Source organism: Ostreococcus lucimarinus, chromosome 2, assembly GCF_000092065.1.
Source record: "Ostreococcus lucimarinus CCE9901 chromosome 2, complete sequence".
NCBI classification, from domain to species: domain Eukaryota; kingdom Viridiplantae; phylum Chlorophyta; class Mamiellophyceae; order Mamiellales; family Bathycoccaceae; genus Ostreococcus; species Ostreococcus sp. 'lucimarinus'.
The window spans coordinates 872,359-895,087 of NC_009356.1; the positions used below are offsets into that span (position 1 = coordinate 872,359).

General features: G+C 60.5%; 12 protein-coding genes across 12 annotated transcripts; 7 read left to right on the plus strand and 5 right to left on the minus strand.

Moving 5' to 3' along the window:
- Positions 1–36: 36 nt before the first annotated feature.
- psaO (possible psaO, PSI-O, photosystem I polypeptide) lies at positions 37–898 on the plus strand (the record flags this gene model as incomplete). Its single annotated transcript, XM_001416241.1, has 2 exons — positions 37–103; positions 558–898. 2 exons carry the CDS (start codon positions 37–39, stop codon positions 896–898), a joined length of 408 nt encoding a protein of 135 aa, XP_001416278.1.
- Positions 899–1,120: 222 nt separating this feature from the next.
- OSTLU_14387 (predicted protein) lies at positions 1,121–2,236 on the minus strand (the record flags this gene model as incomplete). Its single annotated transcript, XM_001416483.1, has 1 exon — positions 1,121–2,236. One exon carries the CDS (start codon positions 2,234–2,236, stop codon positions 1,121–1,123), a length of 1,116 nt encoding a protein of 371 aa, XP_001416520.1.
- A 157-nt stretch (positions 2,237–2,393) lies between these two features.
- On the plus strand, positions 2,394–3,368 carry OSTLU_36385 (DMT family transporter: phosphate/phosphoenolpyruvate DMT; the record flags this gene model as incomplete). Its single annotated transcript, XM_001416242.1, has 1 exon — positions 2,394–3,368. The coding sequence occupies one exon, from the start codon at positions 2,394–2,396 to the stop codon at positions 3,366–3,368; it is 975 nt and encodes a 324-aa protein (XP_001416279.1).
- A 34-nt stretch (positions 3,369–3,402) lies between these two features.
- Positions 3,403–3,917, minus strand: MRPL11 (Putative mitochondrial ribosomal protein L11; the record flags this gene model as incomplete). The annotated part of the gene is made up of 1 exon (XM_001416484.1): positions 3,403–3,917. One exon carries the CDS (start codon positions 3,915–3,917, stop codon positions 3,459–3,461), a length of 459 nt encoding a protein of 152 aa, XP_001416521.1. The 3' UTR covers positions 3,403–3,458.
- A 401-nt stretch (positions 3,918–4,318) lies between these two features.
- On the plus strand, positions 4,319–6,769 carry OSTLU_30316 (predicted protein; the record flags this gene model as incomplete). Its single annotated transcript, XM_001416243.1, has 1 exon — positions 4,319–6,769. The coding sequence occupies one exon, from the start codon at positions 4,319–4,321 to the stop codon at positions 6,767–6,769; it is 2,451 nt and encodes an 816-aa protein (XP_001416280.1).
- A 94-nt stretch (positions 6,770–6,863) lies between these two features.
- OSTLU_35794 (predicted protein) lies at positions 6,864–7,175 on the minus strand (the record flags this gene model as incomplete). The annotated part of the gene is made up of 1 exon (XM_001416485.1): positions 6,864–7,175. The coding sequence occupies one exon, from the start codon at positions 7,173–7,175 to the stop codon at positions 6,864–6,866; it is 312 nt and encodes a 103-aa protein (XP_001416522.1).
- Positions 7,176–8,007: 832 nt separating this feature from the next.
- Positions 8,008–9,617, plus strand: OSTLU_30318 (predicted protein; the record flags this gene model as incomplete). Its single annotated transcript, XM_001416244.1, has 2 exons — positions 8,008–8,224; positions 8,329–9,617. 2 exons carry the CDS (start codon positions 8,008–8,010, stop codon positions 9,615–9,617), a joined length of 1,506 nt encoding a protein of 501 aa, XP_001416281.1.
- Positions 9,618–9,902: 285 nt separating this feature from the next.
- On the plus strand, positions 9,903–10,934 carry PRPL10 (Plastid ribosomal protein L10, imported to chloroplast, large ribosomal subunit; the record flags this gene model as incomplete). Its single annotated transcript, XM_001416245.1, has 2 exons — positions 9,903–10,097; positions 10,491–10,934. 2 exons carry the CDS (start codon positions 9,903–9,905, stop codon positions 10,932–10,934), a joined length of 639 nt encoding a protein of 212 aa, XP_001416282.1.
- A 361-nt stretch (positions 10,935–11,295) lies between these two features.
- On the plus strand, positions 11,296–12,126 carry OSTLU_14394 (predicted protein; the record flags this gene model as incomplete). The annotated part of the gene is made up of 1 exon (XM_001416246.1): positions 11,296–12,126. The coding sequence occupies one exon, from the start codon at positions 11,296–11,298 to the stop codon at positions 12,124–12,126; it is 831 nt and encodes a 276-aa protein (XP_001416283.1).
- A 55-nt stretch (positions 12,127–12,181) lies between these two features.
- OSTLU_24150 (predicted protein) lies at positions 12,182–14,932 on the minus strand (the record flags this gene model as incomplete). Its single annotated transcript, XM_001416486.1, has 2 exons — positions 12,182–13,363; positions 14,867–14,932. 2 exons carry the CDS (start codon positions 14,930–14,932, stop codon positions 12,266–12,268), a joined length of 1,164 nt encoding a protein of 387 aa, XP_001416523.1. The 3' UTR covers positions 12,182–12,265.
- Positions 14,933–16,531: 1,599 nt separating this feature from the next.
- Positions 16,532–17,218, minus strand: Cnx3 (Molybdopterin biosynthesis CNX3/MoaC precursor Z synthase subunit; the record flags this gene model as incomplete). Its single annotated transcript, XM_001416487.1, has 1 exon — positions 16,532–17,218. The coding sequence occupies one exon, from the start codon at positions 17,216–17,218 to the stop codon at positions 16,532–16,534; it is 687 nt and encodes a 228-aa protein (XP_001416524.1).
- A 140-nt stretch (positions 17,219–17,358) lies between these two features.
- Dhx57 (Dhx57-like DEXH-box helicase, probable) lies at positions 17,359–21,996 on the plus strand (the record flags this gene model as incomplete). Its single annotated transcript, XM_001416247.1, has 1 exon — positions 17,359–21,996. One exon carries the CDS (start codon positions 17,359–17,361, stop codon positions 21,994–21,996), a length of 4,638 nt encoding a protein of 1,545 aa, XP_001416284.1.
- Between the last annotated feature and the right edge of the window lie 733 nt (positions 21,997–22,729).

Genomic DNA, 22,729 nt, shown 5'->3' on the forward strand with positions numbered 1-22,729 from the left:
CGCCCGCACCGCACTGCCGCACTCTCGCGTCGAACCATGGTCGCGCTCGCGCTCACGCAAATCACCGTCGCCCGTCGATCCGCGCTCAGTCGCGATGTGCGAGGTAAGTTTCGCGTTGGATCGGGCGCGCCGACGACGCGCGCGCGCGCCGCGTCGCGTCGCGTCGACGCGAGCAGTCGCGACGCGCGAATCGCGTCGCGTGGGATACGCGGTGGATACGACGCATCGGAATGATGCGCGAGGGCGCCGAACGCGCGAGGGCGCGGACGCGACGCGCGCGTGGAAACGTCGTGCGGAATACGGAGGATGCGCGCGTCGCGGACGGGACGCGGACGGCGCGTCGCGCGCGCGGCGACGGCGACGAGTCGGCGTCGATCGCGCGGAGGCCGATCGCGGGTTCGGTTCGAACGACGCGCGCGAGGGGGTCGGGGCTGGGTCGGGACTCGTGGATTGGGCGCGACCGAAGCGGGACGATGGATGCTGCGATCGAAGCGCGCGATAGAAGTGCGCGCGGAAGACTGACTGGAGCTTTGTCGTTTGCTTTCGCTCGCGCGTAGGTCGCAAGACCGTCAAGGCTCGCGCCGCCGTCAAGGTGGCGGCGTCGTCCGACTTGAAGTTTGACGACGACTGGAAGAAGTCCTCCGTCCCGGTGCACCTCGCGTCCTTGTTCGGCTGGGTCGTCCCGTCCGCGTCGCCGTGCCCGGCGTTCGAGAACAACGCGTCTTTGTTCCAGGTGTTCAGCGATCGCATCGGCGCCAACTTGGCCAACTTCCCGCAAGGTCCGGCCGCCGACGACAAGATTTGGTTGTACATGCTCACGTGGCACATGGGGTTGTTCGCGTGCATGATGTTCGGGCAAATCGGCGTGCAAGCGCGCAAGCAAGGTTACTTCAACTAAATTTGTCTCGGCGCGCGGCGATGGGATCACCATTAAAACTACTTTAGCGCTTCTTTGTTGAGCAAAACGCATCTGTTTAGATGATGAGTCGTCCGACCTTTGCCTTCGCGCGCTCGCCTCGCCTCGCGCGTGAAATAATCGTTCGTCGCGGATTAGGATGCGCGTCGCGGTTTTTGGTGGAATGCAAACTACTACTCGCGAGAGTTCGATGAATATGATTATTTAGTCCTCTTCCGCGGCCATGATAGTGACTCCGGCGGCGGATTTCAGACGTTCTAGCACCGTCGGCGACGCGCCGCCCTTTCTCGACTCGCCGCCAAAGTTGAACGAACGGCGCACGCTCGACGTTCGAGCCAGGTTCTCGCGCTCGAACGCCACGCCCTTGAACTTGAAGTCGAAAAAGTCCAGAAACTGTTTGGCGTACGTCTTGGGGTTTACCGTCGAAATCGGGCGCGGGGCGAAGAGATATTTGATGACGTGCGCGACCTTCTTGCCCCCGGTCCAGCGCTGCAAAAAGTCTATGATCCCAAAATACAGTATTAACGTTTCTCCACCGTATTCGATGACGTAAGGCTTATTATGCACGTCATGCTCAAACGCTCGCATCGCCTCGTCGACCTCGTTCGCGGGTACGCGCTGGATACCGACGAGCAAGGAGTAATCCATGAGCCCGTGTTTGTCGAACAACGCCACGTCGTTCTTCAGCGCCGTTAAAATCTCTTCCCTCTGCGCCTTCGTGACGTATATCGGCGCATCGAAAGCCTCGTGCTTACCCTTGACGTATCTCTGCCTGAGCACGGGCACGTCGCGATAACACCCGAAACATTCGCGCACTAGCAAATTTACGTTGTAAAATCGCTTGTGCGCGTGATACACCGCCGCCCCGTCCGCGACGAGCGTCTTGTCGTCCGCGGTGCCTTTCAAATCGTACAACCGACTCCAGCACTTCACCCTGGGATTCACGCAATTATTCATCACGATGAATCGTCCGAGTTTATCGTGCGATATCACGGCGCAAATCTTTGACAGCAGGCTCTGCCCCGTCGTCGCCCGCGCGACGTAATCCTTCAGGAACGCGTCCTCGAGCAAGCTCTTACCATCGCCCTCGCTCAGCGTCTTGATGAAATATCTCCCATCGCGCGTTCGCGCCATGGTATCACCGCCTTTCCCCCCGCCCGATCCCAACTCGCCGAAATCAAAGTTTCCCACCAAGAATTCATCTCCGATCGATTCCGCCCGACGAATGACGCTGAACTGGTCGTCTCGCACCGTGTCGCACGCGACGTCACCGACGACGAGGCGTTTCGTTTCGGGCCCGAGCGACTCGGCGCGCATCATCCTCGCCGCGCGCGGTCCGCGGCGACGGCGCGCGCGCGTGTGCGACGACGTCGGCGTCCCGCGCGGCGTCGCCACTCGTCCGCGCGCGGCGTGCTCGAGCGCGCGCGCGTCGGTGGACGCGAATCACGATCGCGAATCCGTCCACGAATCCGTCGTCATGTCCATCGCCGCGTCCTCGTCGCGGCTGTCCACCGCGGACGCGATGAAGTGGGCGTCCAACTTTGTGAGCTCGGTGGCGATCGTGATGGTGAATAAACAGCTCATGGGAGCGTCTGGATTGGCGTTTCAGTACGCGACGACGCTGTGCGGGATGCACTTCCTGTGCACGATGAGCGTGCGGTGGTGTCGACCGCGCGGGGCGGCGGCGGCGCGCGCGGAGGCCGCGAAGGGCGGCCGCGAGCTGCCGCAAAAGAAACTGCTCGCCTTCGTCGCCGTTGCGTCGACGAGCATCATATCGCTTAACTTGTCGCTGATGTTGAATCACGTCGGGTTTTATCAGCTCGCCAAGCTGTTGCAAATTCCCGCGGTGTGCCTGATCGAGGTGGCGTTCTTCGGGCGAAAGGTTTCTTGGGCGCTCGCGCGCGCCATCGGAGTGGTTATGTTCGGCGTCGGTATCGCGACGTTGCAGGAAACGACGATGAACTTTTGGGGAACCATCGTGGCCGCGATCGCGGTGTTGTCCACGAGCGCGCAGCAAATCCTCGTCAGTCGATTACAGAGCGAATATTCAATCAGTAGTAACGATTTACTCGGGCGAACGGCGCCGCTCATGGCCTTGGCCATGCTCACCGTCGGCCCGTTTCTCGATCAAATATTGACTGGAAGCTTTATCACGGACTATTATTGGACCGGTGAGTCGGTGATGTTCCTGTCGGCGTCGTGTTTGCTGGCGATTTGGGTGAACATTTCGCAGTACATGTGCATTGGCACTTTCAGCGCGTTGTCTTTTCAAGTCATCGGCCACGTCAAAACGGTGTTCATCTTCTTCTTCGGCTGGCTCTTGTTCGACATTCCCGTGACTTGGAACAACGTCATCGGTGGGTTAGTGGCTATCGCGGGGATATCGTATTACTCCCACATCGCCTCGCTGGAAAAAGAGAACGCGGCGCAGACGAGACGACCGAGCGTGTGAAAACAACATCGCGTACGCAGGGTGTAGAATTAACTTTTGTAGCTAATCTATTATTCATCGAATGATTTCAAAATCTAACGCGCGACTTGACTAATTCACGTTCGTCGCGCGCGGATCGACGACGCGTATCCCCATCGCTCGCGCCGTCCCCAACACCGACTTCGTCGCGCTCTCCAATCCCACGTGTCCCATCGTCTCGTCCGACGCCTTCACCTTGGCGATCTCGTACGCGTGTTTCAAATTAATGCTCCCCACGAACGCGTGTCCCGGTCGCGTGGAAGATTTCGCCACCCCCGCCGCCTTGGCGATGAAGTACGACGCCGGCGGCGTCTTCATGCGCCACTCAAAGCTCTTATCGCCGTAGATTGCAATCTCCACCGGCACCGGCACGTCGCTCTTGTGTTCGCTCGTCTTGGCGTTGAAGTCCTTGCAGAAGCTCATGATGTTCACTCCGTGCTGTCCGAGCGCCGGTCCCACGGGCGGGGACGGTTTCGCCGCGCCCGCGGGGACGACGAGTCGCACGAGCGCGATCGGCGTCTTGGCGGACATCGTCGGGCGTCGCGCGCGGCGTCGCGGCGCGTCGCGGCGATTCGATTCGAATCAATTCGTCGCGTCGTCGCGTCGTCGCGTCGCGTCGCGTCGTCGCGTCGTCGCGCCGCGCGCGGTGGTGTGTCGAGCGCCGCGTCCGTCGGGCGGCAGTCGACGACGCGACGACGCGACGACGCGACGCGACGCCACGCGACGCCACGCGACGCGAGGCGCGGAGAACGAGCATGGCGCGAACGCCTCGCGCGGCGCGCGCGTCGACGGCGCGTCGGGAGACGGAAGACGCGACGCCGCGCGCGGGAAACGACGACGACGCGATGGCGGCGGCGGCGCGCGCGGAAAACGACGACGCGCGCAGGCTCGGTGGCGGCGCGCTGGCGTCCGCGACGTCCGGGACGTTCGCGATGAAAGATAGCGTGCTGATCACGCCCGCGAGGGAGTGCCTGCGCGCGCACGACGTCGAGGGCGGTGGACGAGGGCGACGCGTCGTCGTCGCGCGCGGGGCGGAGCAGACGTGCGCGTGCGCGTCGCCGTATTCGCAGACGCACGTCGTCACGGGGAGCGCGGACGGGACGCTGAGCGTGTGGGACGTGGAAACGAAGAAAACGGTGCGGAGTTATGCGTTTCCGTGCGCGATATACGATGTGGTGTATCCAGGAGGGGAGAGCGGGAAGGATTACGCGTACGTATCGGCGAGCGCGCGCGAGGACGGCGGCGGACGCGTGTACAAGGTGAGTTTATCTAAAGGGAAGATTGTGGAGAAGTTAGGAAAGACGTCGAGACCGTGCAAGTTAGTCGCGAGCGCCAGTGGCGCGTTCGTGGCGTGCGTGGAACGACGAACCATGTACGTGTGGGGGGTGGGCAAGGATCGCGTAGGCGTCGCCTCTCGCGCGTTGCGCGTTCATCACACCAAGGGCGTCACCGCGCTCGCGTTCTCGCACGATGACGAGATCTTAGCCGCCGGGGACTCGAGCGGAAGAATTGTGATGTGGCACGGATTCGCGCGCGCCGTGCGCAAATTACAAAGCGAGGCGCAGGGCGAGGAAACTGAGGTCAAGGGCGACGCGTTGCCGAGCACGACGTCGCACTGGCACTCTCGCGCCGTCGGGTGCTTGCACTTTTCCGCGGACGGCGCGCATTTGTTTTCCGGCGGTGAAGAGGCGGTGTTGGTGATTTGGACGGTGAAAGACGGGAAAAAGACATATTTACCGCGTTTAGGCGCGCCGTTGACGAAAATTGTGGCGCGACGCGAAGATCCCTCGCGACTGGCGCTCTTCGGTTCGGACAACGCCTTGCGACTGGTGAACGTCGCGTCGATGACCGTTGAAGGGACTATTCAGGGCGTGCGTCCACCCGTACTTGATGCAAAATCGACAAAGAGCGCCGATGGCGTGGCGTACGCGTCCGTAGTCGCGTATGATCCTCGCGCGGATGTGCTCGCGTTTTCCGCCGCCGGCGCCGCGTTGCAGTTTTACGACTACGCGCGAGACAACCACATCGCCGATCTCGCGGTAGCGCCGAGAAACTACGTCAACACGAGCGGAGAAGAAGACTCGCCGCTAGAATCACACGTCGCACACGCGTCGTTTTCGCGCGATGGGCGCGTGCTCGTCACCGTGGACAGACGCAGCGATCAACCGCCGTCGGTGACGAGCGCGATTGAGGAGACGCTGAAAATTTGGGAGCGTCTTGACACGACGGATGAAGACGAGAACGCCGACGTCGTCGTTCCTGGTGGCGCATTCACGTGCGTGGCGCAGTGCGAAATACCTCACAAAGGTTTGATCACGTCCGTCGGCGTACGGCCGAGCGCGCACAGCCTCGAGGAGTCCATGGCGTTCACCGCCGGCGTCGAGGGGGAGGTGAAGATTTGGATCCCGAACGGTCGAGTTTCGCGAGGCGGCGAGCACGCGGGATGGAGATGCCGATCGAGCGCCTCACATCCGAGTGGATCAGCGATCACGTGCGGCGCGTTCAGCGCCGACGGCTCTATTCTCGCCACGGCGGCGAATGAAATAGTGCTCTGGGATCCCAAGACGAACGCCAAGCTCGCGACGTTGACAATGCCGAAGTCGTCGCCAGATGGGGAGCCCGAGAACCCAATCAAAGCGGTTGCATTCAGCGCTGATGAGCCTCTATTCGCCGCCTGCGACGGAACGACGCTGGTGTTTTGGAATTTGCAAACTTTACAGCCATGGCGCGTCTACTCGGCGCCGTGCGTCGATTTGTTCGCGCATCCGTCTGTGGCGATGTTTGTCGCTGTATTCGCGCCGCAGCGATCGAGCGAAGATGTCGAAGGTGTTGAAAACGCTGCCGTCGTCGTGCGATTCACCGGTCGGGACGCCACGCCCGCGAGTGCGTACGCGTGCCGCGACGGCGCGCCGGAAGCGGTGATTTTCCCGCCGGGCGATCGCTCCGACCGCGCCGCCGCCGCGACGTCGCTCGAGTCTTCGACGCCGATGCTCGTCATCACGCGCGACAGACAAATCATACGAGTAGGTGCTGAGACGAACCGCGAGGCGCGCGTGCGAGACGATATGGATATCGACCTTAAGCTCGCGACAAAGACGTTCCCGGGCGGCGTCGCCGTCGTCGGCGCGCCCGCGAACCCGCAGTTGAAGGAATACCTCGCCGACACCGAAGCGAGCGTTCGTGCGCTCAATCTCAGCACTGAAGACGACGACGATGTTCCAGCGCACGAGCGCGTCATCGGCGGCGCGCTTCAAGGCGTGGGTAAGATGCCTTGGGGCGCGCTCTTCGACTCGCCCTCGCACGAGTTGCCCCCGCTCACGACGCTGTGCCCGCGTTTCATGGACGCCATGCTCGTGCGACAGGCCAAACCCGACGCGGAATGATTCGACTATGACGAACGAAGAAAAACGTTTAATCACCACATTAGCTACGTAGTGTCTTCTCTCGTCTCACAACAAAGTCTAAGCGTAAATGAGTTTACTTTGGGTTACGCAGCACCAAAATCACCGAATCGCCTCGTAAAAACATCTTGGAGATGAATCGATCTTTATTCACCGGTTTCGCCTTCGCCGCCCCCTTCCCCGTCTTCGGCACCTCAGTCCAAATCTCCTTCACGTTTTCCAGCACCATGTTACAGTGTCGATCGAACGCCTTGACGCGCGCCAAGAGCTTGCGATTGTTTCTACAATTGATCAAAACCTGCGTGTTCGCCTTCACCGACGCCGTGAGCACGCTCAGCGGCCCGGTGACGAACTCATTCTCTTCCTTATCGCCGTCTCTCGCGTCCATCGTCGACGACGCTCGCTCGTCGTTCGTTTCGCGTCGCCGCGCGGTGGATTCGGACGCACTGACCTAACGTCCTCCTCGCGCGCGCGCGTTCGAGGGTCCTCCTCGCGCGCGCGGGACGTCGGGACGTCGGGACGGGGGCGTGGACGCGAGGTCGGGCTCGGACCTCGATCGTCGGCGCGTTCGAGTGCGGACGCGCGGCGCGGAACGCTCGTCTCGAGGGCGCCGTCGGATTTTCGCGATCTTCGCCCCGGCGTCGGCGCGTCCGCGCTCGATCAAAGTTTGCAGCGCTTTTCGGCGCCGACGATGGGCTGTCCACGCGTGGGCAAACAGTCCGAAACGCGGTCGGTCGCCCATCGTCGACGCCGACGCCACGTCCGCGCGTCGGCGCCGCGCGTCGCCGCACATCGCGATCGGCGCGCGGCGCGACGGCGACGTGCGGCGTCGACGGCGCGCGTCGACGCGAAGCGCATCGTCATCACCGCCGTCACCGCGCGCGCGCGAAGAGCGCCTCGAAGCGCCGTCGCGGCGTCGCTCGCGCGCGTCGCATCGCGCGCGCGCATTGTCGCGCCGTCGCCGCGCGCGCTTTTCGCGGCGTCGATCGCGGGGCGCTCTTCGCGCGCGCGAGGGCGCGACGACGACGACGCGCGTCGGAAACGGACGAGGGAAATATCACCGCGCGGTGCGCGGCGATCGCGCACGGGGGGGGCGACGCGCGCGCGGCATCGCTCGCGAACGACGCGTCGGTGTCGTTCGAACTCCACTGGACGATCGGCGGATTGATTTGATTTGATTGATCGATCGATCGATTCGGATCGCGCGGACGACGATCGCGATGGCGAGGGACGCGCGTCGGACGAGCTCGCGGCTGAGCGGACAGGGCGCGCGCGCGCCCGACGCGGCGACGGGGACGAAGACGACGCGGGCGTCGACGCGGGTTCAATCGACGACGGCGACGGACGCGAGTCGCGACGACGCCGGTCGCGACGAGCACGGCGGTGCGGCGGGAGAGGATGGAACGGTGGTGAACGTTCCGAGACGCGCGCGAACGGGTGCGTGCGCGCGCGCGCGCGCTCGAGATGCTTCGACGACGACGCGACGCGAGAATCGGCGCGAGCGGCGACTGACGACGACGATTTTTACGTACGACGAATAGCGACTCGGCGGAGACTGCGAAAAAGCGATCCGGCCGTCGGAGAGGGGGGTGGTGATGGCGACGAAGGGGCGATAGGGATTGGTGGCGCCAGCGCCGGCGGTGAGGCGCGCGATGGAGCGAAGACGGCGGAGAAGAAGCGAGCGGACGCTCGAGACGGTAGAGGCGGCGCGCGCGCCGGCGCCAAGCGACGCGAGGCGGAAAAGAAGTCGACGGCGACGACGGTGAAACCAAGAAGTAGGAAAAATGGAGGCGTCAACACGAAGGAACGCGAAATCGCGGAGGCATTGTTCGATCTCGCCACGCTCGCTGCGGACGTAGACAGAGAGACGGAGGCGTCGGCGGGCGAGAAGAACGGGAAGCGAAAACGCAGCCGAACGACGAAGAAAGTAGCGGGCGCGATGTTTACGGCAACGACGACAACGACGACGAATGGGGGGCTCACGAACGCGAGCGCGGGTACGGGATACGGGATGCACGCGGCTGCCGGTTTCGGCGCCGGCTTGGGACTGCAGTTTTCTTCGGCGTTTCCGCCGCCGCCCGTCGGATACTTCGGCGGATCGCACGGCGTGAATCCATACGGAATTTCCTTACCTCGACCGAAAAACGCCGCTTTGCACGTTTACATTTCTCATTTCATCGATTACACGCAGCAAGTGGTGCGTCAGACGGCGCCGGCGCTGGACGCCGGAGTCGACGACGTCGCGCGCGACACGTCGCAGGCGGGTGATCCGAGCACGTCCACCGCGCACGCACGCTTTCCAGGCGCTTTCTGTGGTCCGTTCCCACCGCTCATGAACCCGCACGTAATGGCTGCATTACTTTCCACGCAGCCGGTGATGGCGGGCGTCGGGGGCGGCGACGGCGGCGGCGGCGGCGGCGGCGGTGGAGGAGGAGGAGGAGGAGGAGGAGGAGGAGGAGCGCCGGATCCGCAGCAAGCGCAACAGCAATTTCAACTGTTGAATATGATGATGCGGCAAACCGCGGCGTTTCCGATGTTTGGTGCGGGATTTCCCGCACCTCCAGGCGCGTCGACCGCTGGTGACGTGATGGGCGTGCCGGTGTTTCCTCCCGTGGGAGACAACCCCATGATGATGGCGATGATGGGCGCGTCGATGCCGCCTCACGTGTTGGAGGCGATGAACGCGATGGCGCAGCAACAACAGCTACAGCAGCAACACGACCAAATTCAAGCGCCTGTGGGTGATAAGCTGCCTGCGGCTGCGGCTGCGGCTGCGGCTGCGGCTGCGGAAGTCAAGGTTGAACCGCCCGTCGCCGCGGCGCTGTCGTGAGCTGCGAGCGCCGAATGTATTTTCACGCGGTACGAACGAACGAACGATGAGCATGTATATTGAGCAAACCTTAGTTCAGCATTACTACTAGAGCGAAACGCGCGATATCGATATAATTACACCACTCTGTAGACCACCCAAAGGGACAAACGGCCCGTCCTCCTCCTTCGCCGCAGGCTAGGTTTTAGCTTCGGGTCTTTTCGTCGCCCGACCCATCCGCCGTCGCGTCATACCGCGCCGCCGTACGCGACGACGACGATGATCGCCCCCCAAGCGCAGCTCACGATGCGCGCGTCTTTGGCGCCGCGCCCTTGCTCGCAAACCACCACCAACGCGCGCTCGCAACCGTCGCGCGGCGCCCTTCAAGTCGTCGGCGCGGCGACCAAGGCGAAGAAGAATCGCGACCTCGAGCGATTGCGCGAGCTCGCGAGCGCGGAAGAGACGTTTTTGGTGGCTGGGTTCAACTACAAGGGGTTGACGGTACGTGTGACAGCGGCGCACGCGCGATCCTATCGCGTCGCGCGGTCGAGGACGCGCGAAGACGCGTTCGGATGACGCCGCGCGCGACGACGACGTCGTCGCGGGTTATCGAGAGGGATGCCCTTTAGCGCGCGTTCGTGGCGCCGCGACGACGCCGACGGCGTTCAAGACGAAAGCGTCGCGATAAATAAAATCGCCACGCCCTTTGGTGCCCCGTTCGCCGGCGTAAGAGCGTCGAGGCGCGCGCAAAGGCGCGGGGCGCGTCGACGATGGGGCTCGCAGGGTTTTAGGGCTAGGTCGCGGGCGTGCGGGCGTCTCGCCGAGGCCGAGGCCGAGTATTGGGCGCGTTGAGAGGTCGAAGACTGACGGAAATGCGCTCGTTTCGATGAACAGGTCAAGGACATGATCACGTTTCGCCGAGCTTTGCCGGAAGGAAGCCACATCATGGTTGCCAAGAACACGCTCTTGCGCAAGGCGTTGGAAGGCACGGCGTTTGAGCCCCTCTCCGAGTGCTCGACTGGGATGAACGCGTGGGTTTTTGTGGATGAAAACGTTGCGCCGACGATGAAAGCGGTGAAGGCGCTCACCAAGGTCTGGAACAAGGCTGGTAAGGAGGTTGCGTTCACGGGTGCGTGCATGGACGGTCAATTCATCGCCGCGAACAAGATTGAGCCGCTCGAAAACTTGCCGACGAAGATTGATCTCATCACCAAAATTGCGGTCGGTATCAAGCAAGTGCCGACTAAGCTCGCGCGTGGTACCAAGGGTAATGCCAACAAGCTTGGTTACGCGGCGAAGGCGATCGCTGAAGGTAAGAGCGATCTTATCCAAGCGTAGGGCGTCTGATTTTGCTCGAAAAATCTCCTTAGTGGCGACGTTTGTATTGAGGCGGCGCGTAGTTAAACTTTCTGTAACATTCGCAGATTAATTAAATCACTCGAACAGACACTCGAAATCGCCCAGACAGTTGCGCGCTCGTCGAAATCGCTCTTTCTCAGCGCACTCATCGACGCGACACCCGAGACACGCGAGGGAGCTTTTGGATTTCACACCTGCCGACGAGGCAGCGCGTTGACCGCGTCATTTCCCCTCGCTGTGGCGCGCCCGGCCCGCAGCGCGCGACCAAATGAGCGTGAAAACAAAGACAACACCATCGAACGAGAGTTTCGCCGCGGCGTGCGCGAGTTTGGAGCGCGCGATGCGCCGTTTGACGAAAGAAATGACGATTCATAGTCCCCAGCCAGTGCGGCGACACCGCGACGGCGCGCCTGTGGCGAGACAGAGACTGAGAACTATCGATGGTAATCGTGATCTCGATCCCACACGCGCGGTGACGACGTCTTCGAGCACGCTGGCGAACGCGAGCACGACGCCGTCGTGGGAAAGCGAGCTCGAATCCGTCGACGCCGACGCCTTCGCGAGCGACACGTCGCGCGAAACTCGTTTCATGGATGCGGGCACCCGCGCGCGCTCGTCCTCGGATGACGATGAAGGTTACGGCGCTCATACCGCGACCGCCCGCGAAGTGCGACGTTTGGAGAGCAAGTGTGCGCGATTGGAAGCGACGGTTTCGACGCTGCGCGACGCGCTCGAGGCGAGGTCGCGCTCAGAAGAAAAGCGACACATGACGTCCACATCGGGAGACAACGTGGTGCACGACGCGCTCGTGAGTGAGATAGTGGCGCTTCGTCAACGCGTGACGAGGGCGAACGTTGAACGCGAGCGATTGATAGAAATGAGCAACGATTTACGCGCGGCGCTGAAGCGGAACACGACGACTACGACTGTCGGTCCGTCTTCGTCACCGATTCACGCCAAGTCTCCGACGAAGACCACCAGCGCGATCCCGCTCGTCGAGGCGACGCCGGCGGTGCGACCGATCGATTCGCGTGTGAAAATGCTTTCGTCGTCTTCGAGTGAACGCGAGACGCAGAGTCAGAAGGTGAAGCTGAAGAGAGCGATTCGACGAGCCAAGGAGCTGCGCAGCGCGGCTCCAGGACTCGTCGTTCGCAACTGGAATCGCACGTAGTAGTTTCGTTAGTGTGTACAAGTGTGTACTCGTCTTTCGCAACTGGAATCGCACGTAGTAGTTTCGTTAGTGTGTATCAATAAAATGTTTGTGTCTGCGTGTGCGCGAAGAGCTGCTAAATACTAATAATCATTCATAATTACGCCGTGCCGTCAGTGAAAGTCCACATCGCACCCTTGCCTTCGCCGCGCTTCTCGACAGCGACGCACTTGGACGCGACGCGCATCATTGCCGCCCAAATCGGCGTCGGGTCATACAAATAGTACTCCGGATACTTCGTCTTCAACGCCTCGGTCGCTTCGACCGCCTTGTAGTGCGGAATCGCGCACTCAACGTGGTGCGCCACGTGAGTGGATCCGATGCGGTGGTGTAAGAAGTCAAACACGGGTCCGTACGGGCGGTCGATCGTCAAGAATGCGCCCTTGATGTACGACCACTCGTCCGCGGCCAAGTGTTGGACGTCCACATCGGTGTGCTGCAACCACGTGTACAAGACGAGCCAAAAGTTGACAAACAAATACGGTCCCAGGTACAGGGCGACAAACGGAGCCCAACCGCACTGGGCAACCCAGGCGGCGAGAACGCCGACGAACGCGAAAACACCAATGTCCGAGTAGTACACTTTCTTCTTCCAGCTTCCCGGGAACAGCTCCAAAGCGCCGGTATTGATGTTAGGCAAGAAATGGTTGGTGACGCCTCTCGCGCTCCCGCCCGTCGCGCCGGTGAGCAAGTACGCCGGCCAGCCGAAAACCAAGTGGGTGACGAGCTGAAGAATCGCGAACGGGCCCTCACCCAAGTTCTTCTTCGCCTTGAGGTTCAAGTCACCCTTCAATTCGCCCTTGACGTACGGCACGTGCGTTTCTCCTTCCGTCAAGTGGTTCGTTCGTGAGTGGTGGACAGCGTGCGACCGCTGCCAGGAAAAGTACGGCACGAGGAGCGCCGAGTGCAACGCGTACCCGACCGCGTCTTGAATGAATCGGTTATCGCTGAACGCGTTATGGCCGCACTCGTGCGCGATCACCCAGCATCCAGTGGCGATCGTACCGTTCACCGCGGCGTACGCAAGCCACGCCGGCCACCACGCCGCCTGCAACGGCAATGTCGCCGCGGCGATCAAGCCGCACCCCACCGTCATTGCCGTCGACACCGCGGCGTACATCAACGACTTGGCCGTATCCTTCTTGAAGCATTCATCGGGAATGTTTGACAACACCGCCGCGCGCGAAGGGAACTCCTTCTTGTGCGGGAACGTGAGCGCCTGTCCCTCCAGCCCGCTCCTGGGAAGATCTTCAAACCCACCGAGCGCGATCGCGCCCGCGCGTCGGTGCGCCCGTCCGCGCGCATCCGTCGTCGTCGTCGTCGCCGTTCGCGCGATGTATTTACTCGCCATCACGCGTCGCGTCGACGTCGTCGACGTCGTCATCGCGCGCGTCGCGGCGACCCGCGAGACGTTTGCCGTCGTCATCATCGTCCTCGTCGTTCGCTATCCGCGTTTGCGTCGTGCGCGTCGCGTCGAGACGTCCTGGGCGCGCGTGCGTCCTGGGCGCGCGCGATTCTCGCCGTAAAAACTTTGCGTCGCTCGTCGCTCGCGTCGACGTCGGGCGTCGTTCGCGCGCGCGCGTGTGCGCGACGAACGCGGAGGACCGCGACCGCGAACGCCGCGTGTTCGGACATTCGCAGTCAGAGTTATGTTATGTGAACATTCGCAGGCTGATATCGCGTCGCTCCACGCATTCGAGCGCTTTGGATGGCCATCATCGGAGCGCCCGCGATCACGCGGCGACCGACCGACCGACCGCGCCTCGGCGCGCGCGCCCGCACTGCGTCGCGCCTCGGCGCGCGCGAGTGGTCGATCGAGCGCGCGCGCGCGGCGAACGCGCGTCGGCGAGCGCGCCGCGGGATCGGCGCGACGCGCGCGCGCGACGGCGGCGCGGCGAATCGACGGCACGCTCGAGCACGCGCCAGACGCGCGGTCGCGGACGCGGGCGCGTCGGTAAGCGTAGAAGACGTCGGTCGCGACGCGCGCGAGGGCGAGAACGATGGCGTGCGCGACGCCGAACGCGGCGTGCGCGACGCGCGCGACGTCGCGCGCGAGGGGGGGACCGAGCGAGAGGGCGTTCAGACGCGCGGCGTCGCGACGTCGCGCGGGGGGAGGAATCCAAGCGCGCGGGACGACGGCGTCGGCGTCGGCGCGCGATGGAGGATCGAGCGCGCGGGATTCCATAGACACGCTCGTGATCGAGCGAAAAGTCTCATCCGTGCGCACGTCGACGTCGACGTCGACGTCGAGGCCGCGCGACGGCGCCGACGGCTCGAGGCGAGGTTCTCGGACAAGGACGCGAACGCGAGCCATCGACGAGCCGCCGGGGATCGGTAAATCTGCAGACGGTGGCGACGAGGATATGGACGTGACGTTCGCGGAAGGCACGGTTTTTAGAAAGCGCGTGAAACAGCCCTCGAGCGAAGAAGTTTGGTACGCGGGCTACATACGCGAGATGGAGGGCGTGAAATCGATGGACGAAGACGAAGAGGAAGAAGACGAGGATGACACGACGTCGAACGTGGATGGAAGACGTGCGAAAAATGTGGGGGGACAGGGCGTGCCCGGGATCATTCACTACGTGTTACACAGACTGCCCGGGCAGGCGAGAACGCCGCTGCCGACGGTTGTGCAAAACCCAGTGGATAATCTCTCGGTTTGGGCGCTCGCGACCTGTGGATTCTTATGGACGGCGTCGACGTGCATGGTGTTCTCCTTGCTGCCGGTGTTCATGCAAACGGAATTTGGATTTAGCAACACGCGCATCGGCGCCATGGAAGGGTTCGCGCTCTTCGTTTCAAACTTTAGCCGAGTGTTCTCTGGCGTGCTTTCGGACGTCCTCAAGTCTCGCGTCAAGGTCATTGCCGTCGGTTCAATCATGACGGCGGCTATGAAACTCACGTTGGCTTCCGCGGTGAGCGTGCAACAGGTTGTGCTAGGCAAGCTTTTGGATCGATTTGGTAAGGGGATTCGCGCCGCGCCGACGGACGCACTCATCGCAGATTTATCGCCGAGACCGAAGCGTTCATCCACGTATGGATTGCATCAGTCGATGACGACGCTTGGCGGTGTTATGGGCTCTCTTGCAGCGATGACGTGCATGAAGGCGACGCACAATAACTTTCGCGCCACCTTCACGTTGGCCGCCGTGCCGTCCATCATCGCCATCTTCATTCTCATTAAGGGCGTGCGAAAACCGAAACGTCTGATGAGTAAGCCCAAGTACAAGCCGCTCATGCTGCCGGGTCGAGGACGCGCGCTGCCGTCGTGGAAACGTCACACGCGGGGTCCACTAGCCATGCCCCATCTTCGAGCGCGTTGGCGACGCACCGCGTGCACGTCAAACGTCAGAGAAATCGTTTGGCATCGCGGGCAAAAGACATGGAAGACGGTGCGAGATTGGCTGTGGCAAATGAAATCTCGGGCGAAAATGGTGTCGCCATTCTTAGATCAAATCGTCGATGGCTTTGAAGAGTCTAAGGGCGCTCCCGAAAACGAAGGAACGGTGCGCATCAGAAAAACGAGAAGGCGAAAAACTTGGTTTCGGCGCGCCGACGGTGGTGAAATGACTCAAGATGACTTGCGGACGCGAGCTTTGATTTGGGCCGATGATCCGTGGGCCGAAGCTCAACAACAAGGCGCCGGAAGAACGAAAAGCTCCTCGGCTACGAGCTTCATGTGGGGCGAATGGAATTGGAGTTGGACAGAGGTGGCGCAGCTGCCTTGGGCGTTTTGGCGAGCTCTTCTCGTGTTTTCAATTCTCAAAGTCGCCAGATTTAGCGAAGCTTTCGTCACACTACACGCCAAAGCTGTCGGAATGCAAGTGGCTTACTTGCCGGTCCTCATGTTTGCGACGAACATCATGCAGTCGGCGTTGACGTATCCACTAGGAGTGTACGCGGACAACGCCGATCAAAGAGGACGAGACGGCCGTAAGAACATGCTTCTCGTCGGTTTCGGCCTCATGGTCGTCGCCGACGTCATTCTAGTCATGGCGAACGTCCCGTGGCAGGTGTTCTTGGGGTATCTGGTTGTCGGCGTTCACATGTCCATGACGCAAGGGAACATGAAAGCGGTGCTGAGCGCGACGATGCCACCAAACGTGCGCGGCACTGGATTCGCCATCGCCGCAATGTCACAAGGCCTTTCTCTTGGTTTCGGTAACTACATGGCTGGATTCCTGTGCGATCAGCTTGGCTCCGCTGGCGCATTCTGGGGCGGAGGGGCTTTCGCCATGCTCGCTCTCGGAGTGGGATGGCTTCTACTGTAAATTACTGCGCTGCGTACGCGAGTTCGAATAGCGCGAAGATAGATGTTTAGTTCTAATACGAAAGCTCCATCGTCGCCGACGCCATGTTTCGCTTTCTATTCTATTTCACGCCGCGACCAATTCCCGCTCTTGCCACCAACTTTGGCCTCTAACCTAACGTCTCCGATGACGATGTCCTTACTCACCGCTTTACACATGTCGTAAATCGTCAACCCACTCACCGCCGCCGCCGTGAGCGCCTCCATCTCCACTCCCGTTTTACCAGTACACGAAGCTACCGCGACGATGTCGACGGCGCGCTCGCTTTCATTCAGCGTTAAATCAACTTTCACCGCGTCGATCGCGATGGCGTGACACAACGGAATCAAGTCGTGCGTTTTTTTCGCCCCCATGATCCCCGCGATGCGCGCGGTGGCGAGTACGTCACCCTTTTTCATTCTATTTTCTCGTACCAACGCGAACGCCTCGGCGCCGAGCCACACCCGCGCCGACGCCGTCGCTTCTCTCGACGTCGACGGCTTCGAACCGACGTTCACCATGGACGCAGCACCCGAGCGCTCGTCTACGTGCGTTAAGCGACCCGTAGGCGCCGCGTCATCGCCTCCACCGCCGACGCGAACGCCGCCGAGGCCGAACGTTTCGTCGAGCGAGGCGTTCGCCTCCTCCACCGCACTCGCGCGGTCGCCGTTCGCGTGAAACGAGGACGCGGAGAGCGATGCGCGCGTTCGCATCGACGTCACCGAGCGCGCCGTGCGCGCGATGAGGCGTCGAAGGGTCGTCATGCGTGAACACGCGCGTCGCAGTCTGCGGAGGCGTCCGCGCGCCGTCACACGTCGCCTCGCTCGCGCGCGTCGCGCGACCTCGCTCGCGCGCGTCGCGCGACCTCGCTCGCGCGCGCGCGCGTGGGGAGCGCGCGCGCGTCATGGGTCCCAGTAACGCCCAGAAGAAAGCCTTGGCGAAAGCCAAGCGCGGCATCGTGTCATCCGGAGCGATGAGCTCTAAGAGCGGCTTCGACCCAGCGCAAGTAAAACCAAAAGAGCTCCCGTGTCCGCACTGCGATCGGATATTCAAGCAACAGGACAGACTGAAACAGCACATCGCGAAGCAGCACGCCGATGTCGTGGCCGAACAGAGCGGTTCGGAGTCCGTGGTGGGCGATGGGAAGACAACAAAGGTGAGCGCGAAGGCGGCGCTCATCATCGCGGAGCGCGAAAAATTCAAGGAGGAAGCGGCGAAGGAACGCGCCGCGAATCCCGACTCCAAGGTCGCCACGCCGTTTGCAAGAATGAGCTGTAAGCTCCCGAGCACAATCTTACGCGAGTTTGTGCAAAAACAGAAGGAGTATAAGGCTCCCGTGTTTCGTGCGAAGGAAGAAAAGCTCGACGGCGAATCGACGTGGACGTGCAAACTCGTTTTAAGAGACAAGCACAAGCCCGACAAGGACAAGGTGTTCTTCTGGAACGAAAAGTGCGAGACGAAATTAGAGGCTGAGCATAGAGTCGCGGTGGTGGCGCTGGCGAAAATTGCCAACACGCTACCTTTGCAGCGCCTGTTGCCGAATCAATACAAGGAGACCTTCACACAATGCGAAGAGATGGAAAAAAAGAAAGTGGAGGATGCGAAGAAGCGAGCGGCGAGAGAGGAGCAACGCATCGCCCGAATGAAACGACTTGCAAAGCAGGAGATGGCACAAGTCTTGACTATGAGTGAGGAAAAGCGAGCACTCGTGGAATCCATACTCAAAGAAGATTACGAGTCCGCGTCTGACGAAGACGAAGACGAAGACGAAGACATGCAGCTCGAAGAAGACGTTGAGATAGCTGGGGTGAACGCGTTGTGTGACAAATTGGAAAGCTTAGGGTTCGGGCGCGAAGACGCACTGGCGGCATCGAAAGCGACGAAATCGAAAGACATCGCCGCGCTGGATGGCGCGATTAGCTGGTTGTGCGTTCACGTGCCCGACTACAGGCTACCCACGGTGTACGCTCCTAAATCGCTCAACGAGGGTGGAGTGGTGTTACTCAGTAAAACCAAACCCGCTCAACCCGTGGAGATCGATTCGAGGCCGTCGAGCGAGGATGCGGCCTGGCTCTGGGAGCGCGGTTACGCGGCGACGGCGTGCGACGACGCATTGCGCGCGCACTCCAGTCGAGAGGAAGCGCACGCTCACTTATTCGGCCAAGTTCTCGCTGGAATTTCGAAATCGTACGAGGCGTGGCCGACCCACGATTCTGATGCAAACGACGAAGACTGGGAAGACGAATTGACGGCGATAGAAGCCATTTGCGGCGAAGACACGGTTGAGCGCTTACCCGCCGGCGTTCGCGTCGCAATCGATACATCCGCCGGCGTGAAGGGATATCTCGAAGTGTACCGCCTCAAAAACGGTGGCTATCCAGCGATTGAACCGCCTCTGATTGCATTTCATGCGCACGGTGAACTTCGAGCTGAGTTTTTCGGCGCGACTCGAGCGCTTGCGAAGCTCGCCATTGATGGATGCGGCGCGCCTTGCGTGTACACTATGATAGAGGCTGCCGGAAGCTTGGTGGAGAAAGTCGCGAAAACACATTCGTCGTTGCAAACTATCAGCGCTGCGGATGCATCGAATCGGCCACCCGTACCGAAGCCACGAGTGCCGAACGTCGCCCCAAATCGCGCCGCGACGCCATCTCTGGCGGCGGCGGAGTCGAAACGACAGAACACAAAACGCCCGCATCGAGGGCTTTCCGAGAGCGATATCGTGTCTGAGAATCGAAGGTTGCTCGATGCTTTCAACGCATACCTTGAGTCGGCAAAATCCGGCAAAGGTGAAGCGTATGCGATGATGAACGTGCGTTTGAATTTGCCGGCGAGCGGAAGTCGAGAAGAAGTGACTCGAGCCGTGAACAAATCATCTGTGGTTGTCCTGAGCGGCGAGACTGGTTGCGGCAAGTCAACGCAAGTGCCTCAGTTCATACTTGAATCTGAAATCGCCGCGGGCCGTGGCGGTGAGACTAACATCATCGTCACTCAGCCACGTCGAATTTCCGCCATCGGCCTCGCCGAACGAGTCGCGGCGGAGCGCTGTGAGAGGTGCGGTGACGTCGTCGGCTACTCCGTTCGACTCGAATCCAAGCAATCGTCGAAAACGCGACTTCTTTTCTGCACGACTGGTGTTCTGCTTAGAAGATTGCTTTCCGATCCCTTGCTCGCGAACACGACGCACGTTATTCTTGACGAAGTTCACGAACGTTCAGTCGACTCCGACTTGTTGCTGCTGCTCCTGCGAAGAGTCATAGCAAAGAACCCGAAAATACGAATCGTACTTATGTCCGCCACCGCGGATGCGGACCTGTTCGATGACTATTTCAAGCATCCATCCGCAATCGCCGCGGTAAGCGGCGTGTCGACGACGCAAGTCCACATAGCCGGCTTCACGCATCCCGTTCGCGAATACTTCTTAGAAGACGTATTCGAAATGACTGGTCATACGGTCGGCAAGGGTGGACCATACGCGAAGCGCAAGCAAATCAAACGCGTGAAGTCAAACGCAGAAGTTGAGACGCTTTTAGCCGAAAAAGCTGCGCAACGTAAGGCTGAGCGCGCCGCTCTCGGGCTGGACAAAGGTGGCTCGGACGACGACGACGACGACGACGACGACGACGACGACGACGGCATCGACGACGTTCCTGACGATTGGGATTTAGCTGACGATGAACGCGCGTATGAGGTAAAACGTGCGCCAGACGTTGAAGACCAATTCGGCGAGACACCTGCGATGACACCCACGCAAATCGAGGAGGAACGTCGACGAGCGGACTTGCTGTCTGAGGCGTCGAGAGCGTTGAATGGGTACTCTGTCCCGACTCAAAGAAGTATTCAAAACGTCGACGAAACCATCATCAACTATGACGCCATCGAGCAGCTCGTTGGTGCAATTATTCAAACAGAGCTTGAAAACGGTCCGAGTGCGCTAGTTCCACCGCCCATTGCGGGAACAAACCCGAAAGATGTCGGCCTCGGCGCGATCCTCATTTTCATGCCGGGTCAATTTGAAATTTTGCGGTTGATTCGCAAACTCGAGCAATCACGCCTTTTAGAGGCGGATGACGTCGGTGCGCTCCGCATTCTACCGCTTTACGGCTCGCTGTCCTCCAAAGATCAGAAGCGTATATTCGAACGTCCGCCAGATGGAGTGCGGAAAATCGTCGTGGCGACCAACATTGCGGAGACATCCGTGACGATTGACGACGTGCGGTATGTCATCGATACGGGACGTGCTAAAGAGATGCAGTACGATACGTTGCGCGGGTTATCAGTGCTTGCAGACACTTGGGTCTCGCAGGCGGCGGCGAAGCAGCGGCGAGGTCGTTCTGGTCGCACGGCGCCGGGCGCGCGGTTCGCCATGTTTTCGCGAGCGCAGTTCGCGAACATGTTGCCTCAGCAACCGCCCGAAATGCTTCGAACGCCGCTTCAGCAGTTGTGTTTGTCCATCAAGGCTATGAGCGAACAACCAGTCGCGCAGACGCTCGGCGCCGCTTTGACACCGCCTGATACTCGCGCAATTCACGCCGCACTTGACGAGCTTTGCGCGTTGCGAGCATTCGACGCCGATGAACGTTTGACGCCGCTCGGACGTCACTTGGCGCAGATGCCTGTCGACGCTCGTATAGGTAAAATGCTTTTGTTTGGCGCGTTGTTGGGCTGTCTCGATCCTATTCTCACGATCGCCGGAGCGATGAGCGGTAGACCGTTGTTCTTCTCGCCGAAGGATAATCGCGACGCTGCGGACAAGGCGAAGCGAAGTCTTTCCGCGACAAAATCGGACCACCTGACCATGGTTGCGGCGTATAAGGGATGGGCAAAGGCAAAGGCGCGAGGAAAGCCGTTCGAACGACGGTATTGCGAGGAATACTTTTTGAGTTCGCAAGCGCTTGAGGCGGTACATGCGAGTCGGCTTGACTACGCGACGATTCTCGCCGATTTAGGTTTCGTGAGGCGCGAGTACATCAACAACATGCGCCGTTTCGGAACGGGAGGAACGGAGGCTGATTCAAACAGCGAAACTGCCCGCGTGATTAAAGGCGCGCTCGTCGCTGGCTTCTACCCTCATGTCGTTCGAGTGAAGCATCCAGAGACCAAGTACGCGCAGACGACATCCGGGGCCGTGGCGAAGGCTGCGAACAGTCGCGAGCTGAAATACTACTCGAAGGACCTTGGGCGCGTGTTCTTACACCCGGCATCGGTAAACTTTCACTGTGGGAAGTTCGAGAGCCGATGGATCGTATACAGCGAACGCGTCGAGACGGCAAAAGTGTACATTCGCGACAACACCATGGTCGGTTCGTATTCGCTTCTACTTTTTGGCGGCGATATCGCTGTCCACCACGAGCAAGGTCTCGTTCGCGTCGACGATTGGGCGACGTTCGCAGCGCCCGCAAAAATCGGCGTTCTCGTGAAAGCACTGCGCGCCAAGGTTGACGAACTGCTTCTCGCTCGCATCAACCATCCGTCGGCGACGCTCGCGTCGACGCCCGTGGTGCGAGCGTTATTATCCCTTCTGGAGTCAGAAGGGCATTGATTGATTCAACGTAGGCATCTAGAAACCGCGCGATGACGCGTACGATTTGTGAAGCACAAACGTGACAGTCGCGCTACTCGCACGTCGCCGTCGTCGTCCCGCGAATACACCGAGGATGTGCGAGAATTAGATGAGTCGGAAAAATCTAAAAAAAATACGAATCGAAGAGAGAGTCGAAACTCTCTCGCGTTATCACAACGTATGACTGGTCGTTTGTCGTCCAACACGAACACTGAAGAAGGCACTTTGACGCAAGAGTCCGGCGACGTCCGGAGCGTCGAGGGGGAAGTCTGCGGTGCCGTGCTGGTCGACGAGTGATGGCCGTAGGGTGTCGTGAAGGTGCACAGGAAGGATGCGAATGCTAGTGACTTTTCGGGTTTAGTACGACGCAGAGAACCTAGGATTAGGTGTAATAAATGACTTAGGGTTCCACCGTGGGGAGGGCCATCTTCTCGAGGTTCTCGGCGTAAGGCATCGGGATGTCGACGCTTTTAGGGTTTAGGGTTTAGGGTTTAGGGTTTAGGGTTTAGGGTTTAGGGTTTAGGGTTTAGGGTTTAGGGTTTAGGGTTTAGGGTTTAGGGTTTAGGGTTTAGGGTTTAGGGTTTAGGGTTTAGGGTTTAGGGTTTAGGGTTTAGGGTTTAGGGTTTAGGGTTTAGGGTTTAGGGTTTAGGGTTTAGGGTTTAGGGTTTAGGGTTTAGGGTTTAGGGTTTAGGGTTTAGGGTTTAGGGTTTAG